Source organism: Struthio camelus, chromosome 1 (genome assembly GCF_040807025.1).
Source record: "Struthio camelus isolate bStrCam1 chromosome 1, bStrCam1.hap1, whole genome shotgun sequence".
NCBI classification, from domain to species: domain Eukaryota; kingdom Metazoa; phylum Chordata; class Aves; order Struthioniformes; family Struthionidae; genus Struthio; species Struthio camelus.
In genome coordinates this window covers 189,355,549-189,375,442 of record NC_090942.1, presented here as the reverse complement: position 1 = coordinate 189,375,442, position 19,894 = coordinate 189,355,549, and the positions used below count along the sequence as shown (strand labels likewise).

At 44.6% G+C, this 19,894-nt stretch overlaps 1 protein-coding gene across 1 annotated transcript in view; it reads right to left on the bottom strand.

Moving 5' to 3' along the window:
- Nucleotides 1–18,570, bottom strand: part of DGKH (diacylglycerol kinase eta) — a 181,958-nt gene extending 163,388 nt beyond the window's left edge. The window contains exons 1-2 of the mRNA XM_068929728.1: nt 18,415–18,570; nt 10,910–11,107 (exon numbers count right to left, since the gene is read on the bottom strand). Coding sequence (XP_068785829.1) covers nt 10,910–11,107; nt 18,415–18,471 — 255 coding nt within the window. The 5' untranslated portion in view covers nt 18,472–18,570. The remainder of the gene's footprint in view (nt 1–10,909; nt 11,108–18,414) is intronic.
- Between the last annotated feature and the right edge of the window lie 1,324 nt (nt 18,571–19,894).

The following is a 19,894-nucleotide window of genomic DNA, read 5'->3' as shown; positions in this document are numbered from 1 at the left end:
GACTCTGAGCAACCTCATGTTGCTTTTTGAAATTTTCTCCGCTTTGAGCAGGCAGGTGGGATCTGATGACCTCCAGCAGTCCCTTCCGACCCAAAATTATTATTATGATTCTGTAACAATTCCTGTAATTTTTTTTCCTACAAAAAGCCCCTCTCTACACCTCCCACACCTACACGCAGTAATTTAAACTGTGGAGTAGCTATAAATAACTCTAGTATATATTTCAAACAAAAGGTAAAATCATCCTTAGCACAAAATTCAGCAGAAGCTCATTTGCCTCTTTCCCTAGCTGTGATTTTTTTTTTCACTCACATAGAAAAAGATGAGATTTCCCAGTCACCTCTAACTCACTGTGAGCCTACCTCCCAGGGACACAGGTTTATCACAGGCTCAGAGGATAACCTGAAATAGGAGGCCTTTGTAAAACTCTTGGCAGCACATCCCCCTGACCAGGGGGTTGACGAGGGGTGGGGAAGGAGGAGAACCTATGACGTTAACTACTTTCACCTCCTTCATCCCACAGCGCCCTTCTCAATGGTGAACTCAATTATCAAGTGAAAGACTGACATTTTTTAAAGAGTATAAGCAAAAAAAAAAAGGTAAATAAATATTGATATGTGTGCATACACATGTGTACAGAATTACTGGTCATCTTCATGAAAGAAATAAGATCATCTGAGCTGTACATAGAAGCAGGACTACAGGCAAAAGTGCAAAAATTAAACAACTTGGAATACAGATTATATATTCTTTCACAAACCAAAGCAACTCACTGCAATCATATTTACTTCGTAACACCAGGTAACAAGATATAATACATAAAGTACCGATGGGGCTTTAAACATATGTAGCTTGACATTGCCAGCACATTTAATGCCTGCTTTTGGCAAAGGCTGATCAGAAGTCCTGTACTCATTAGTATCTTCTTATTTGAAACGCTGAAGAAGCAGCAGAACGCAGTTTTGCAAGGCAGAATCAAGCACATACATAGATATCTGACAATCCTCTCACGTCAAGAGTAATTTTTTACATGCACTTTATAAAATTAGCAAGTGGGGAAAGGCAAAAAGTTTGTAATCTAGTAGGCAGGATACAATCACAGACCTCAACTTGTTTAACCGGTTTAGAATTGGTGCAGCTTATATTGCTAGTGGATCAGAGAAGACTGGAGACCACTGGCCTAAGCAGTAAAGTGTCTGAGGTACAAATGTGATCCTGCCTGTACATCGTTTGAGGCAAATTCTCCACTATTAACATAATGGACTACAAAAATTTAACCAGTGGATTCAATTCAGGGAAAAATCCTTTCTTTGCCTCATAAAGGTTGAAGCAGAAGCAGGCAAGAAATAGCATGCAAATACACGTGTTATCCTAGCATTCATTTATAACAAAAAGAACAAGCAGCAGCCAACAGAGCTATGTGAAGAAGCTCTCTTAAATTCAAAAGCATTATAATGCAGACGTACATATTATATACAAAATCTGCTTAGACAACTTCTTTCACTCAGGGGAAAGAAAATCAAGTTTAACAACATCAGAGAAAACTTTAGGTCTCATGGCTCTGAAGGTTATCCCTGTTTATTTTGTCTTTAATGAGAAGCTGTGCAAACGATAAAAATTTTTTTTTATTTCCTTAAAAGCTCTAGTTTAATTAGAAATGTTTGCTCTTCATCTCTAACCCAAGTAACTCACTTATATTAGCTCTCCATTGCCGAGAGTTGCTCCCTGCACTCCCTTTGCTCTCCTGCACTCCCTCCGCGTTCTTCCCTGGCAGAATCCATGTATTATAAATGTACCAAGTTAATACACAATAGAAAGATTTACTGTATACAACAATAACAACACCATATTCTTTCACTAATGGATCCTTGACTCGCCACAACCCCTTCTTTTATCCTTTGTGCTCTCTCATTTTTCACTTTCATTTAAAATACAGAGCTTCAGACAGGGGCCCATCAATGCCCCTCACTAAAATAATTCACGCAAAACTCCCTGAGCTATCGGACAAAAAAATTATAGTAACAGCTGAAAATCAGGGGAAAAAAAAAAAAGGTGCACTAGTTTCAAGGTTAATAGTGAGCTATCTGCTGCTGGGACAGATCAGTACCACTGAAGGAGGCAGTACAGAGCAATACTGTCCAGAGGAGCAACCTCAGTATACCTGCAGCTCCTCTGAGGCTCTGTGCCCACTAAACTTTTTTGGTCTTAGCTCCTCTCTTTATGCAGGTTATTGTGTAAGAGGGGAACCTTTGCAGAGTCACTAGCTGAAAGGAAAAGGGATGTCACCCTTTCTGCGCTCAGGCTCCTGAAGAAACCACGGCAGCAGGCAGGAAAGGAGAGAGATCGAGAAGCAAGATGTCCCCATGCGAGCATTAAGGCAAATACAGAAGTACACGTCCATCCTCCTGATCAACATCAAGCGTACAGAGTGAGGAAAGACCTCTCTGCCTGATGGACCACCAGTACTGCTTTTACTGCTGGATCCTTTGCGCATCATCCTTAGCTGCTATCGAACCAGAGACATCCACCCTTCTCACCAAGACCCAGTGAGACACCATTCTCCCTGTTTTCCCAAGCATAACAGCAGCTATACGGACTATCAGCTGTCAAGCTGAAGATGGGCAAACTGAGCTGCTAAATTTAAGCAATCACACAACAGGACATAACTGACCAAAGCAGCACGTCAGCCCCTCGGATCCGCTTAAATCTCCGTAGGCAAGAAAAACCTCGGCAGATCTTCACAGCACGAAACCACGCCAGAGCTGCAAAATGACACCAACAGCCAGCTTTCTTCAACAAGCACATCTAGAAAGACCCAGGAGTTTGATGGACATACATCCTCCCTCAGGCTGCCCGCAGAGGGGTTATGTAGTTTGCTACCCAGCAAATACATTGGGAAACTCACAACAACAAGCTGCTTAGTTTCAAAAAATCTATTAAGGTTGCTAAGTGACAATAATGTAGCTCCCTCTCACACCATTTACAAAACCCAAACATTTAAGGGCAAGGAAATGAATGGCTCATTTCATCATAAATCTCACACCACCCATATAATAAACAAATAAATTCTCATCAAGTATAAAGCCGTTGTGATTTCATCACAATAATGTTAACTCTCCCACAAATACAGCTTAGGTTTCTGTTATCACGCTTTCAGTATCGAAACGTCTTTCTTCTGAAAAACTCCTCGACAGGAACATTAGTCAAATGAAAAAATTATCTGGAAAAAACTGTTTTGCTATTTGTTCATAATTGTGCAATATAACAGGAAAATTCACACGTGGTAAAAGTTTTATAAGTCAGCTATGTTCTAACTTTGTGTACAAAATTTTTATGGCCTACATCCAACAAGCACTTAAGCTCCAGCTTAATTTTAAGAAGTAATTAATCATATAAAAGTGTACAGGACGACTGAAGGGTTTCACTATGTACTTAAATGTTTTACTAGAATAGATTTCTTATTTCATTTTAAAGAACGCTGTGTTAGATGCTCTTATTTTTAGTATATCAATGAAATATCTATTTTAGGTCAATGTTAAGGCTTCCTTGTTGTGATAAATGCAAGGTTTACACTAAGAAAGAACGATATCCTTTTTGTTATGATGTGCAGGATGTAAGCTATAGATGGCCCCAAGCTAGGGTGGTTTTTTTTTTTTTTTTTTTGCTATTGCTAGCAAATTGAGAGTCGTGGCTTGAACTCAGTGTTCAACTCAGTGTTACGGTAACCACACTGTTATTTAGCAGCCTGAACTCAGGTTTTCAAAGAAAGATTTTGGAGAATGAAACTCACTTCTTGGAGGCAGGGGAGGCAGGAGGGAAAAGGATAAAGCAATAATGAAAGAAGGTGGCAAATAAAAAGGTTAAGGAAGAGTTACTTCTCTTCATAAAAGATAAGGTCCAGGTACTAAATTATTAAACTGAAAAAAAATGATCAAAGTTAACCATGCTATCAATAACTTTATAGCATTAAATCCACCTATGCTACAAAAAACAATAAAGAATGCTATGGGAAAAAAACTCAAAAACCTAATGGCCTATCGGAACAAAAAGTTCTTGTTCCTCTGCAAACGTCAGTCTCGGTAAGCTTCAGAACTACCTTCGCAGAACGCTATACGTCCGTATGTCTTAATCGTATTAGAGGGAAAAAATCCAAAACCTCAAAATTAAAACATGTGCTCCTCCATATCCCAAACACCAAGTGCCATTCTGAGCTTCAATCAATCAACACGCAAATACGCAACTTTATGTTACCTTCTAGCTGAGCTTACATTTTGAAGTCTCCAGACAACTTCTGCTGTCCTATAGAGCCCTTACCAGAAGGTTAGCTGGTCAGAATTCAAAGAAATTGGAAGTAACAACATGAAAAAAAAAAAACTTAGCTTTTTGGAGAGTTCCAGAGCAAGAACACTGGTTTAAACTGTTTTTTTATCATTGTCAGCTAGTCAAGAGGATTCAATACTTCCCTTCAGATAAAGGCTTTGTGATAGCCAGACTATTTGTTTGATCACCAATTTAATTACAAAATCACTGTAATTCTGTGTGTTCTGTTACAGATATCCAAACTAACTTGAACAGTCCAGATAGTCCATAATGTCATACAGCAGTCTTGCGCCTTGCATTCTGATGTAGCTACTGGAAACAATTCAAAATGTCCGCAAATTATCTGTACAGCCTTACATGGATAAAGACCCAGCTATAGCATAGTCCTTCCTCGAGCTCTGGCATGACAGCTATGTGTCTTCAGGATTGTACACATGAAGTTCACAAGATAAGACATGTCAGAAAAGGGATTCCTAGTTGTCATTTATTCTTGAATTTCTCTCTTCTTGTGTTTCTTAAAGCAAGGAATTCTCTATAAATTACACAACCAGCTCAATGTGTTTAACCTGATCTTTTTGCTAGAAAAGCATTCCCCAGCTCCTTGGAACAAAACACAAAATAACCGAAATTTTGCATATTAAAGATGAAAGTGTGATTATCTTGTCTTTCTTCATATTCACAACTCACCAGCTGGCAGGGGAAAGAAAGCATAGTTCATGTTATTTTTCAGAACAAGTAGCATTAGTTCTTCAAAGATTCTATAAAGAAGAAAAAAAAAGACCAAAAGCAACTGTTTTCTCAAAAGACCTGCTCGCAAATACCTACTGAAAAACGCTATAAGCTCCTCCTTTCTGGTACTTAGTTAGCAATTTAGGCTTTGCCAATACTTGCATCACTCAAATGCCTTAGCAGATTTCATTTCAGTTTTATACAAACATATGTTAGAATTTGGAGTGGTAATGACCACCATGCCTTAAATAGTGTAACTCTTTCCACTCTAACCCTGCTCTCTTCTACATACCACGTTCAGTCATTTTTAACTTTCCAAGCCTATCACATCTTAGGCTGAAATTTTCCATTCACGGATTCATTTTTTGAAAGCTTATGTAGAATTATATCAAGTATGAAAAGCAAGAAATACTGCACAATGTTTTAGGCTAAAAACCATTTTGCTTCTTCCGGACATACTCAAGAACTGAATACCATGTATATGGACAGGAAACTTTACATAAGTTAGTCTGTACATAAGTACGGGTGTCTGCACATACTTACGAACACACTGACAAACTGAGTCTGAATATTTCAGTTAAAAATTAGGCATAGGCCTCCAGGGGAGGGGAGGGAATCAAATTTGCCAGAGATTTTACAACAGGTTGCAAAATACTTGACTAAGGATGGATCTGCGGTGCATCCACTAAACAACTGATTTAATCGTAGAGTAAAAATTATGGAAAATACAAATACTGAAGGCAAATATCCTGCAGCACCCTTGAATCTTTTCTGTCAGGTACAAAGAAACTGAGGATGATTGCTATGTACTTAGTCACTTTAGTTCTGCCCCAAAGTTATCAGGGTGATAAAGTCTAGAGACACTGCATATGCTACTAGAGTTGCAAAATAAATTGCAAATTACAACGCATTTTGAAGTCATGTAGATTCAGACAATCCTAACACACATCCACAATCCACATTAGAGTTAAGTTTGCTACCACAACATTCTCTGGAGAGTTTCGGGTACATAAAAACCGTGTTTCATTTAATCAGAAAGGAATCAACAACTAGTTAGCCGAGTAAATCAGAAACTACCAAACAAATAAGAGCTGGGAAAAGCAGATTACACTGAGCAGAATAACGTTCATCAAGTCTACGACCACTACCAGCAACAGCACTTTACATGTAGGTGAATTAACAAACTATAGTAATCAGAGAGAAATGTATACCAGCAACAAACAGGAAGTGACTACTGGGACTTGGCACTGTGAAATGTCACCATATGGAAGAGTTTAGAAACTTTTTGAAGGCTCAGTTTCCTAAATGGCTGGTGTTATCCACTAAGGCCAATAAAAACACAGTGGGAATTTAATTAATTTACTTTTATTACTCCATAATGATTTAGGATAGCTAAAAAAATATATTAAGACCCTAGATAAGATAATTCTAGTAACAACTCTTGCCATTTCACTAAAAAACACTGTATCATCTCCACTAATTGTAACACACCCGGGTTTCAGAAAATCTCCCATGTTACAGTCATTTCATTATTAACAGAAGTCACTTGAGGTGAAGCAAAGGAAGAAAGCGTTCTCTCTGATACATTTCAAGCTTATTTATCTCACTAAATACTCCCTGTTTTCTTGCATTTCCTGACTTATACCTTCTGCTACAGCATGTCTGCTTCATCCAAAAATAACCACAGGCCAGATCCCCAATCTCAGATTTGAGAACAAAACCCATATCCAGCAGAGCTTTCCCATTAACTGCGCATGGATCCATTAACGTAGGAAGGCAGGTCAGAAATGCAACTGCTAGTCTTCATATCCGCTTTTTAGCAAAGAGTACTCAAGACAAGAGTAGGAACCGTAACTATGCTCATCTAACTGCTCTTCTTCAAAGCATCCAGGGACTATTTATTACGGTTGTGCTTGCCCCCAAAATGAACAGAGTTTAAAAAAAAAAAAAAAAAGGTGTCAGCACTAATTTGAACCTGCCCTTCTAGACAGGTTCCAGTTCTAAAGAGCTGAAACAAGTCCATCTTTTTAAGGAACGCACTTTGCACTACAGTGATCAACTTTAAAGAAACTGCAGTCTAGCTGACGACAGGCAGGGTTTTGGGACTGCAGACCCAAAGAGCTACAGTGAGTCATCTGTTTCATTTAAGGGAAGCATCAATGCTGCCTGTCTTAGCCCGCATCTTTAGAAGATAAGAAGCCAAATTTAATGCAGATGCAAGCAGAATTTTTCACTATTTAAATCCCCCATATAACACGGTTTGTACATCATCATATATACTGCTACAAAATTATAGTTTTCCAAAGACTTCAGGAAAACATGATGTATATTCCAAAACGCTTTTTATCGTGACACTTTTTATGTACCAAGTATTCAGGTCTCACCAGGGGGTGAAGGGTGGAAACGTGGGTAACCGTCATGAAGTCAAGAATTGTGGCAGCATTCTGGGATTTCAGCTCAAAACTGCTCAAACTTCATAGGGTACTTGCCACCTCCTTATCCTGCTCCAGGGAACACATATGTGCTCCACAAATGCAAGAGCTTCCAGGATAAGGCTTAAAGATGCTGGCTTTAATTTCATAGAAGTGCTAACTAATTTCGGTTCTGGTTCCCTTAAAGACGACTACTGCCACAGTATCACTCTATAAACAAGTATGGTACTTGAGTGAACAGCTCCTAGATATAAACAGTGTTCTCCCAAGGAATATTTCAGTTCTTTGCACTGTGACTTGTTCTCTCCTCTTTAATTTTGCAGAGAGCAAAACATGTTGATCTTCAAGTTTTCTGTATCAGGGAAATGAATGATGGCCACATTTTGATGAAGGCATGCCTTCAGAGTACTCTAAAAATATGAGTAATAAGTATACATAAATTAAAAATACAGCTCTATCATCCATCTATTTTTAGTAACAATTTACTGTGAAAACAGTTCCACTGAAATCATCAAAGCTGTTTGCAGAAGAAGTTACGATTCAACATGGGCAGGCGGTGTTAAAACTGACTACAAAATTCTAAGTAGGAGAACAGAAAGTACATTATTAGCATATCATAAACAAGCAATGAACTTCAGTGTAACTATATCTTCCAATACATTCTTCTTCTCTTTTAATTTTCCCATTCTGTTTTTCACCTCCCCCAGCCAAATAATTGATTGCTTTTAATTAGGAAGAAAAGAGTAAAGCTTCAGAACTCACTATGAGTGCAACAAGTGTTAGAAATCAACAAACCTATGTTTCTGCCAGGGAAAAGGTTTTGTTCTCATACGTACGTTTGCTAAATCTTATTATATACGCAGTAAAAAAATCCACTACTGAATGATTCCGTCTGCAAAGAATCACCATATGGTAGTTTTCACAAACGATCAACTGTACCAAAACATCTAAAAATAACATCTTCCTTAAGTAAAATAAAAGCAATTACCAGCAGAAACTTTGGGGTATGGTTCTAAGCTAAGGGATCAATACCACGTTGCTGAAACGTTTCAAGTAAGTATATAAGCAACCTCTGGAGAAAAATAGCACAGTGTTAAATGGCCCACAAACATCAATGATAAATGTAATATACATGTTTGGGTTTCTTTCAAAAGTCTATTCTTAGCTGTAAGACAAACCCAATCCATTTAATTAAAACCTTAGCCTACAAACATATTCACAGAGTAAGTGAAGCTTAACAAATCTAATTTGAATGAAAGGGACTAGCTGGGTAAAAGTGCAGTTCCCTGATGTTCCTTGTGCTAGTGGTTTCATGTAACCACGATCACCAACTACTACAACAGCAAGCATACAACACCCTTAAACTAAATGGGAGTTGTCTGTCTAAATATAGCTACTTTTAAATAATGCATCATGAGTTATAAAATAAAGTGCTACTGAATTATTTAACATAGGTCTCGTCTTTAACAAAGATATATCACTTTTAATTAAATGGAAAGTTATTTATAGTCTGGGTTGCATATTGTTGTAAATTGTGACCAGTAAAGCAACACTTTACGAATACATACGAAACAATTCTGTCAGCAGCCAGATTTTCCTATATAAATCTGATTCACAAAAATAGAACTAAAGACACTAAGATAAACGAAAGCATCACTTTGGAGTTGTCTTAGAACTTTAGAAGATCACAATTTTGCACGCACTCACAGCCCTCGCATGTATTATATCCCAGTCCGTAATAGCTGGCAAGACTTTTGGGGAACTCATGGTCCCAAAACTGTTTCAATAACATACATAATCCTCATGTTCTCTTTTACACAAATACGAGCCTTTCAGAGAGCAAATCCCTGAACGCACTTAACACTACTACAGCTAAAAAGTTCCATGCTCTGTCACTTTCAACACATTTGAAAGATCTCCACACAGGAATGGTGTTAAAGCTGAAAGTTTGTGCATGACGGCTTTCAATAATATGTAATAGTTGTATACTATCTCTGTATATGTTGTGCATTTTATATACTATATTTGTATATTATTAATAACCCCTCAGCCAGGCCTAATATCGGCAAGTGCAAAATTAACATTTAACAACAAAATGGGATGACCTGTTGTGTTTAGAAGGTTTGCGGGCGGGGGGAAGGCTTTCCACCTCATATAATGGGATAAAGCTACTGCTAAACAACCAATGCTTTTTGTTTAAAGGTGGCTGCACTTTAGACGCAGTGTGTTGAGCGAAAGCTAAAGGGAAGAAGAGCCACAATCTGTCACGAATCCACAAACAGATCCTTACTGACATTAATGGGCGCTCCGCAAAGGAAACAACTCACGGCCAACTGTGCAGCAACCAAACCCCAGGTGTGAGCTGGGGGCCTGTGCAGAGTCCCTCTGCCCCGAACATCACACTCCACAGCTGCTCATAGCAAAAAAAACCCGTGATCTTGATTTCACGGCACCCAAAGGTTAACCTCGACAGGGTTTTGTGGAGACGCAGCCACAGCATGTGGATCACAGTCTGCAGAAAGTTACGGGACCCTTCAACGCAGAAAGCAAGTTAGCTCTCATCGTTTCCACGCTTTTAAAAGTATTCCTGTCGAAGTCAATTTTACGGGGGAAAAGCGTGATGTAAATACACCATCCATCAACCAAGTTAAGCAATCCCGCCAGGATGACTTAGGCAGCCCGAGCCGGCCAAAAAAGCGCATTACCATGCAACGCTGACAGCTTGTTTCACGTAGGCAAACCTACGAGCCAGGGCGTACAGGAGTCCGGCTCGGTCCCGCAAGGTCGCTCCTCAAACTGGAAAGGCGGCTGCTTCCCTTCGGGGCGCTCAGCCCCCGGGGGCCGGACGTGCCGCCCCGGCGCTCGCCGCCCGCCTCTGCCTGCCGGGGGCGGCGGCGGCGGCCGCGCCGACGGCACCTCCCGCCGCCTGCCCGGGGCGGGCGACGGACCAAGGGCCCCAGGGCCGGCGGAGGAAGAAGAGGGGGAGAAAAGCCAGGACGGGGAGCTGGGGAAGGGGCGTACAAATCCCTTGGCGGGGGGGGGGGGTGCGAGGCGAGGCCGGGCGGGCTCCGGCGGCGCTGACCGCCCGCTGAGGAAGAGGAGCTGGACGGAGCCAGCCCGCCGCTTCCCCCACACCCAGGAGGCGGGCAGGGCGGCTTCCCCTCGAGCCGCCGAGCCCGCCGCCCCGGGGGGCTTCCTGGCCAGCCCGGGGACAGATGTGCACGCAACAGCTGGCCGGGAGGAGGGGAGAGGGAAGGAAGGAAGAGGCACAGCTGCCTCCTCACCGCCACACCGCCCCCCGGGCTGCTCCGGGAAAGACAGGGATGCGGTGGCCACCCTCGGCTCCGCGGGCGGCGATGGGGAAACTTCCCCCGGGCGGGAGGGCACGGGGGTGGCGGCGGGGCTCCCTCCGCCCCTAGCCCGCTTACCTTGCTGCGGATCTGGCCCGAGGTGGACACTTTCCGGATGAGTTTCTGCGGGCCCTCGTGCTCCCCTTCGCTGTCCGACGACTCGTCCGCCGCCCCCGGCGCCGCCGCCGCTGCCGCCGCCGCCGTCGGGTGCTGGGGCTGCTGCTGGATCGCCGCGCCGCTCATCCCCGCCTCGGCCCCGGCCATCTTCCCGGACTCCTGCCGAGAGAGCGCACACCAGCCCGGCTCAGCCCGGGCAGCCGCTGCCGCTCCCCTCCCCGGGGAGGAGGAGGAGGAGGCGGTGCGGGAGGGTGGGGAAAGAGGCGGCGCAGGGGGGAGGAGACGCAGGCGGCAGCGGCGGCGGCGGCGGCAGCGGGGACCGGGCCGGGGCAGAGGCGGCTGCGGGCGCTGGCGCGAGCGGGGCGGCCCGGCCGCCATCTTCCGCCACCGCTCGGCGGGGGAAGGGGCCGCGCTCCTCCCGCCGCCGCTGCGAAGGGCGCCGCCACCCCTGGGCGGCCGGGCCGGGCCTGCGCCCCTGAGGGGGGCTGCTCGTCAGCTCGGCCTGCAGGCGGCGCCGAGGCCGGCAGGAGCGGGGGCGACGGGGGGGCCTCGGGCCGCGGCCTCCCCGCGGCAGGTGGGCGCCTGGCCCGCCTTGCCAGGCAGCGCCGCGGGGGGGTGCCCTGCCCCGTCCCCCCACCTTCCCCGTGTCCCTTGGGGCGCCCCTCGCGTGGGCACGGCCAGGGGTAAAAGTACCTCCCGTGCCTGAGGAAGCGGGGTGACTTCTGCCCGAGGGACGGGGCACGGCCACGGGCCGCGGTAGCCGCCGCCGCCGCAGGATTTTGCGGGCTGTATGTGAGCCCCTTTCGTTCCCGTCAGCCGCCAACGGGCCGAGTGGGTGGCGGGGCTTGAAGCAAAGGACGTTAAACGGGACAGGGGAAGGGTGCTTTTAAACGTTTTCCCTCAAGCGCAGGCAACCGCCCTGCTCTGAAAGGGAGAGGCCTTCGCTCATCACCTCCGCTTGGAGCTGAGAGCTGCCGGTTGCCCGGTGTCAGGAGCCCAGGCTTCCTTCTTGGGACGCGAAACAGGCGGCGTCCAATGCAGCGAGTTCCTTACCTACGCTGTGGAACGTAGGTCCTACAGCTACAACCACTAAACCTCAAAAAATCCTTCAGCTTTCAAGTATTGCACGTGTCTGACAAATGCAAGGACAGCTTTCCAGTTGTTTTCTCCTATTTGCTTAATTTTCTTATTTCCCTGTTCATGTTTATCCTTATAAAAGAGTAAACTTTCACCTTGGTCCAAAAAAAAAAAAAAAAGGAGAAAAGAAAAAGTGGCAGTTTTCCCTTTTAATCTCAGTTCTGGCAGCTCACACAATCTTGAAATGTCACCACATGTTTTAAATTGTGGGACTTACTGCGGCTTGTATATAGTCAGTGTTCAAAATAAGCATTTAAATCACAGCAATATGTAATAAAATATACAAATCTTAAATGCATAAGCTGGATTAAACATACAAAAGCAATCAATACTTGTGGCTTCTATATTTCCACAGTTCTATTTATACTTCTAGAGAAGGAACTGAGAAATCTCTGATAGCTAAGTGCCACAGTACATAAATGTGAAATAGTTAATGAGAAGCAAAACGGAAAACATACATTCTGTAGAACCTAGCTTACACCAGAAACACTTTGCCATGAACTTAATTTCCTAGTTTGTGAGGTATCTCATTTCTTTCATCGGGACTCATAACTGGTGAAATTAAATACTTGCATAAAGCCTTGCAGGTTTTGTGTCTTAGTTCTCTGTTACTGCATCAGGCACTTAAAATGAGATTCTGCTGTCATTCTGTGTATAGAATACCTGCTAGTCAGTTATATTATAATGCAACCTGCTATTCAGTTATATTATAATGCATATTTTACAGTATTACCTACATTCCTTATTAGAAGAGTAACAGGCCCTAAATCCTATCATTAGCATCATTCCTTACTGGTTAACTGTGAAACTGAAGGATGACTCCGTGTTGTCTCTTTCTTCTGAAAGAGAGTTCCCTTTCTTCAAAAACTTGAGATCAAACTTGGGCAAGGGCATGCACATAATGCTCTCAGTGTAGGCATTTAGCGCACAGTTAATAAGACAGATAGCTTAAGAAAGAAATTCATGGACATTGGCTTTTTCTATCCTTCTTGCTTCCTCTTCCTTCTCCACCTCAATTTCAAGAGTAGCGAATTACAGCAGAATATGCTCACTGCAAATACTTGAAGCTCTGCAAGGTGAATGACCACCGAACACACCCAACAGATAAAACAGAGTTTGCTAATTCATGTTACAGCACTCACATATATTACATGGAATGGTGATTGTGATCTGAGGAATACTTACTGCTGAACGCAATGTCTGCAGCTCTAACTCCATTTAATTCAGCTGAATTAAACAATCTTAGCTGAACAACACTAGTTACTGAGGCTATTCATACTACTAAATTTGTTCCCATATTAAAAAAAAAATCACTCAAAATATGCACATGCACAGGCATGTGACAGTTTGGTATCTGTATCACAGGATGGGGATCCTGTGCGAAGTTTTCTGCAAAACTGTTCCAAAGTGCTTAGGGGTTCACTTTTTACCCACATACATAGAATACAGCTCAAAATTAAGGTGAAAAGGAGAGCAAAGGGTAAAGGTACGCACAGTATGTTGCTTGAGTAGATAATTTGGAATTAGTGCATTTGAACTTTGGGAGATCATGGAGTTGAATCTGTTGGCAACGCTAAATTTGCACCTTTAGGGTTTTTTGAATAAAACATCATTTGGTTGCTTGTTTCTTAAATACATAGACCTCGATCCTACAAACAGTGGGTGGTTCAAGTGTATTTCCAAAATCTTCAAGTTTTGGAATAATAAACACACAGCATCAGTACCTTCCAGAACAAGACATTAATCCGGTTTGTTTTCAAGCTAGTTTTACATTTTGTTGTACTGCAAGCTAATTAAAAACTCATCTTAAATTTTATAAACACTGGACCACTTAGCAATGGATGTAACCATATTGCGTTACCATGTACTAGATAATGCACTGGAAAAACAGAAACAAGTTAATAATTTGGTTTCAACATAGCAGCTCTTGTCACATCTCATGGCTTTGATGCACATCTGCGTGCAATCAGAGGAGCTGCAGATCCATTTAAAGATCTGTATAGGTATTTCAGATTTCCTTCTGTAAATTTCATCCCAAACAGGTAAAGGCTGGTAAGAGAATATCTGCAGGTGCAATGGGAAATGCAAGCAGGCAATAAATACAGTTTTTCACCTCGGGAGCTTAAGTAACAGCCCCAGGTTCTGCACGCTTTCTTCACTGGGCAGAGGGGGTCACGCATCCTTGCATGGGCTGCCTTACTGTCACGTGCCTCTCTGTAAACTGCCCAAAAATTCAGTTAGAAGGAGGGAGCGCACCAGCCTTTCACTGCAAAGTGATTCTCTCTTTTAATATCTTGAGGAACTTCAGAATGCTGTGACAAAAAGTACTGGAAATGTTCTCTCATGCCACTTGCTCTGCAGGTTTTAGGAGTAACAACCTGAATCTGCAAACAATGGGAAACGTCCCACAAGTATTGTTCAATGATAATATGCTTTCTGCAAAGTATTTAGTGGACACTTGGATTATACGCTCTAAAATCTGCAATCAGCTCATGTTTGCGGACTCCTTCAAAACGGAGAAAACCAAGTGTAAAGTACCTGAGTTATTCATATTAGTGTAGAAAGTTGTTTCTACAAAAGTATGCATTGTCCATGCGCAAAACTAGTTTTTAAAATCTCAGCATTTCCACTTGGTCTGCACAACTAAATAACCAGGGACCAGTTCCACAGTCCTTATACTGGTAAAACTACCCCAGATACCCATGAAAGTTTGCCTAAATAAGGGCTATCCACTTGAGTTCTGTCATTTTTACCTCACAGCTGAAATGTACCCAAGTGATTAACGTCAAACTCGATACAAGAAGTATTGTATAGCATACTCCAGCTCACTGAATATAACTACACATACTGCAGTGCAAATGAGGACTAAAGTCCTCTAGAATTCTACATGCAGTGAATCAGGCTCTTGAAGAGTATGGGGCTATATGCAGCCATTAAATATACATACGATATTGGCATGTGTTTGTCTTTCATTTAACATACTCTATTTCATGCTTCTTAATAATTGGCTTAAATTTCCTAAGTAAAGCAAGGGAAGACTGGTGAAAACAGTAAAGAAAGGCTGGCATTTAAAAGGAGATTCTCAACTGATACAAAATAGCTCCACTGACGTCATTTGAGTTATGGCAATTGATATCAGGTGATGATCTGCCCTTTATATTCAAAGAATTCCAAAGTGCTGTGTAAATATATGCACTGTGAGAAAGTTTTAAATGAAGCACTTCCAGTCCTGATAATAGAATGTGTCGCTAAAATGCATATGCAATGCAAAAAAATCCAAATACACATACACTCCAGCTGCACTGCAGATCCTATTTTATGCTCGAATGAATGCATTATTTGATTCCAGGATCATAAATGATTCCAACTCTAATACTGATTCCCTTAGTACTGGGCATATTTGCTTCTTTTCTCTAGCTCACTTTCGCATCTGTAAACTGAGGGATAATATATTTTTTCTCTCCACCTCAGAAAGCTGTTGTGAGCCAATCTGACCAAATAATGGTATATGTGTCAGGCTAATAATGCATTATTCATCATATTTAGTAGATTATATTGAATCTCATTCCTGATTCTGAGGGTTAATCGTAAGTATAGTTTTTAACTGGGCTCACCATAACTGAGCAAATTAATTTCACATCTGCCTGTCTGAACTCCCTCTGCAGATACAGTCAGTTATGTTATTCTTTACTTGGCTTCCTTACTTACCAAAGGGGAAGCCAAGATAGAACAAAACGTGTGCATACCATTGTTAAAGAGAATAACTAAATCACTTGTCTTATGGCAGTGGCTATATTTCAGGAGTGACTGAGCGATCGTGTAACCTGTAGGCTACAAAAACATTTTGTATGCTTCAGAATGAAAAGGTGTAAAACAGTGTAGGTTATCTATTATCAAAATAAAGAGTTGCTTTGAAAATGTATTAGGACACATCTATGTATTCCAAAGGAAAGATAAAATCAGGACTCAGCTGTCATAAAAAATATGAAAGTATTGTACAGAACTCTGTAATGCATATATTGAGTATACTTTGAGTATAAAGTCATTGAATGTCTCTTTGATGAGCCCTACATTTTCTGTCTCTTTTATTTAGTTACATCACTGAGGGCCCACTGAAGTCAGTAAGAGGTTTTCCATTCAAAAGTGAGCTGTGAATTAAGGAAAAGGATTTTATGGAAGTTGGAGATTTTAGACAGGCAAGTTCAACCCTGACTAAAGTCTAAAAGAAGAAGAAATTGTGGCTCTGTGTGATGTACATCAGTTATTTCTCAGAACGACTATAGGAACAGCACTTCCAGATGACTTCTGACAATTTGCATAGATACAGATTCAAAAGCTGTAATAAATAGTTTCACTTGTGCTGTTGTTCTTTTTCTACGTTTTGAGAGGGAGGGAGGAGTCCGGGCAGTTTTGATTTTCTTCATCATGCAGTTCTTCATGTCAATCTCTTTGTCCCCATTATAATAAAGAACCTGCTTAGAAGCAAATAATTTGTAGAAAAGAATGATGTGACTTTTGCCGCAAAGTCTGTGGGTTTTACGAGCAGCTTACCAGGTAAAGGATTGAGTGTTTTAGCTGAAATTAGAGTCTCAAAGGAAATCACTGCAGTGGTTAACCTTAAAACTGCATTCATGCATGTACTCTTCACAAATGCAGTAATGAAATGATAAATCTGACCAAAATCCTGCCCTTTACTGGGGGAGGGGGAAACTGAGAAAAAAAAAAAAAAGTGCCCCTTGTTGATCTGAGCCCTGTACACCAGAAGTAAGCGGGTTCAGGTGCTTCAGCCAGAACTCCGCATTTCCAAGCGGAGGGGCTGCAATTCATCTGCCTTCTGAGTTTCATCTGAGTTTCGGACGACGGCAGCCAATCTAAATGTCACCGTTTAATAGGATAACGCATTCGCGGGAATCAGATTCGCTGCCTTCCTCCCACGATGTCTTCCTCTCTCCAGGCAAAAATCTCGGGTTTCCCTTGCGTGATCCTTTCGGTGTCAGCTCCATGTTACCGGAACATGCACACAGCTGTTTTCCCTATCACAGCTGCAACTCCAGCAGCAGCTTTGGGGGATGAGGAGTGCAGAGGGCGGTGAAGGGGGATACTCAAGTTCACAGCAAAAATCAGGCCAGTAAGCATGTATTTGGGAGGGCAGAGGGCTTCCCCACCCGGAAGGGGGTGAACTTAGTTCACCGTGGCTATCTCCAGGGCTGGGCTGCCGCTTTCCTGGGGGTGAGCAGAATGGGCCAGCCAAAGAGTGGCTCTGCCACAGCTGCTGCTTAAAACTAGGTTTACAAGTAAAACCGGGGACCCTGGACCAGCGCAACGAGTTGGCAAAATATGGCACTGCCATCTAAAGGGGAGCTTGGCAGCAGCATGGGTCTGTGCTTCATGTGGTCTCATCGAGTTCAGGGCCAGAGACAGCCCAGCCTTGACCTCTCAGATCGCCTGAAATCTCCCAAGTGGCTACCCACAGACTATTTTTAGCTCTCCCTGCCTGGTGCGTGCGTGCGTCTGTGTGTGTGTGTGTGTGTGTGTCTGTGTGTCTGTGTGTGTGTGTGTGTGTGTGTCTGTGTGTGTGTGTGTTTGCACAATGGAGAAAAGCCCAACAACGGGACCTGACAACACTGAAAAGGGAAATCTGATTTTATCGCCCGCTGAGGATGCTTGTGACACGACTTCCTTCGGTTGAAGGAGGGTCTCCGAGTTGCTTAAACACAACGGAAAGCCACCTCAGCGCAGCTTCCCTGCCAGCCAGCCCGGGTGATGCCCTCCCCGAGGCTGCCTGGCAGTGGGGCCCCCCCTAGCCCACCGCGCTTGGCCGCAGCCCTCACAGCTAACCAGCTACCCAAGTGGGGCGATTCCCAGCGTGCTTACAGGGAAAAAACAAACAAACAAAATCCCCAAAGTGTCTCTTTCTGGAAACTGCCTCCCTTTTGCTGGACATATTGCTTATGCTGATAGGAGAAGGCGTTCAACGGGATCTTATTCCCCCCCCCCCACGCCCCTTCCCCCAGCAAAGTTGGAGGCAGGGCTCTCGGGGCTAATCCCAGGCTTTTTGCACCCGGGGACTGAAACTCAGAAAGGGCAATGAACTCCCCTTCCCGCCGCAGAGCCGAGCCGGCCAGCAGCCCGCCAGACCCTGCGCAGGGGCCGGCAGCGGGGAGAGGAAGGGAGCCGGCGGCCGGGGTCTGGCGCGGAGCTCAGTCGGAAGGAGCGAAGAGGGAAGCGCAGATAAGGATGACAACACGAGCCCCCGGCGAAACAATAGGGAAGCAGGCAGGAAGGAGAGTAGGAAATGCCTGTGCACTGCAAGGCGTGCATGTACCTACCAGTTCCTCCCAGGCGGGGCTGCGGGCGCTATAGCAAGGGTACTCATGCTCCTCCATCACCCCGCAGCAGGTAGCCCTACCGCCGAGGGGGCGGCCGCCGGGCAGCGGAGCGGCTTGCGCGGGCTGCGCCTCCCTCCTGCCGCCGCTCCTGCGGCTCCCAGCGCTTCCCCAGCGCCGCTCGTCCTTCCCTTCCCCTCCACGCCCCGCTCCTCCCTTTTCTCACCCGTCCAGGGTCCCCCCCCGCCCCGCCACCCGGCTCCTCTCTCCCTCCCTCCCACGGCCACCGGGCTCCCGGGGGAGCCGGCCTGCAGCTGTCGCGCCGCTCACATGACCGCCGCCCTGGCCTCTCATACACGGCCGGAGCCCGCCGCCCCCACAGCCCCCACCGCCCCCCCCCCCCCCGGGAAGCCCTACCGCCTCCCCCCGCCCCGTCCCGGCGTGGGGAAAAACCCACCGGCCCGGCGCGGGGCTGGGCAGCGCCCTCCGCTCCCCCTCCGCGGGCAGCGCAGCCGCCCCGACGCCGCTCGGCGGGCGCGCCCCGACGGGCGCGCTCCCCCCCCCCCCACCCCTCCGCAGGGGCCTGGGGGCATCGAGCTGAGTGTGCCATGCTGGAGGCAGCTCCCCCCCGCCCCCCGCACCAAGGCTCTGACAGGCTGAGGCAGGAACCTGCCCTTTTTTAACCCCGTTTTCAGGTCCCCCCTCCCTTTTGGGGAGCTGCTTTCTCCGCAGAGGCTCTGGGGCCGCACCTGCCCCGCGAGCAGGGACACCCCATCGCCGGCCTGAAAAACCAGCTCGGCTGCGCGGGCAGATGCCGGCCGCAGTGCGCCCTTCGTTTCTGGGGCCGCCATGCCTTACGAAGTCACCGGATTTCTCTGCCCTCCATCAAGCCTTTTATTAATACACAGTGTGTATACTTGAGGCTTCTCAGTTTACTAGTTACCAGCATACGCTTGAACAACAGCCAAGTATTACAGCTCTTCAAGTGGACGTTGTAGCCTCCTAAGAACTCAACGCTGTCACTTACTTGTTCCTTCCAGTTGTTGCAGAATAGTCAGATTTGTGAAAGAGTAGGATTGCAGAGGAGAGAGTTAGAAAATGAAGCTTAGTAACCGATGACATCTGAAATAATGGCATATTTCGCTGTAGTTCTATACTTCTTGGCACCCCTGCCTGCCCTTTTGCTGCTGTCACATGTGATCACCAAAAGTAATCTCTGGGTCATCCACTTGATAGTACAGGCATCACAAAGGAGTCTTATTTAAAGATATATTAATTTTCTTAATGTTTTAAAGTTTTCATACAAAAATTTGGGAAACTGTCATCTAATCTCTACTTTTTGCAAAATACATGGGTAATTTATAAAGAACAGCATGTGCACGATTGCCAAAGAAGGCAAAATCTCACCTATACAGAGTTTCGTACCAATATAACTAAATGTGCAGAAAATCCCACTGAATTTGAATAGCGCATCCCCTAACCG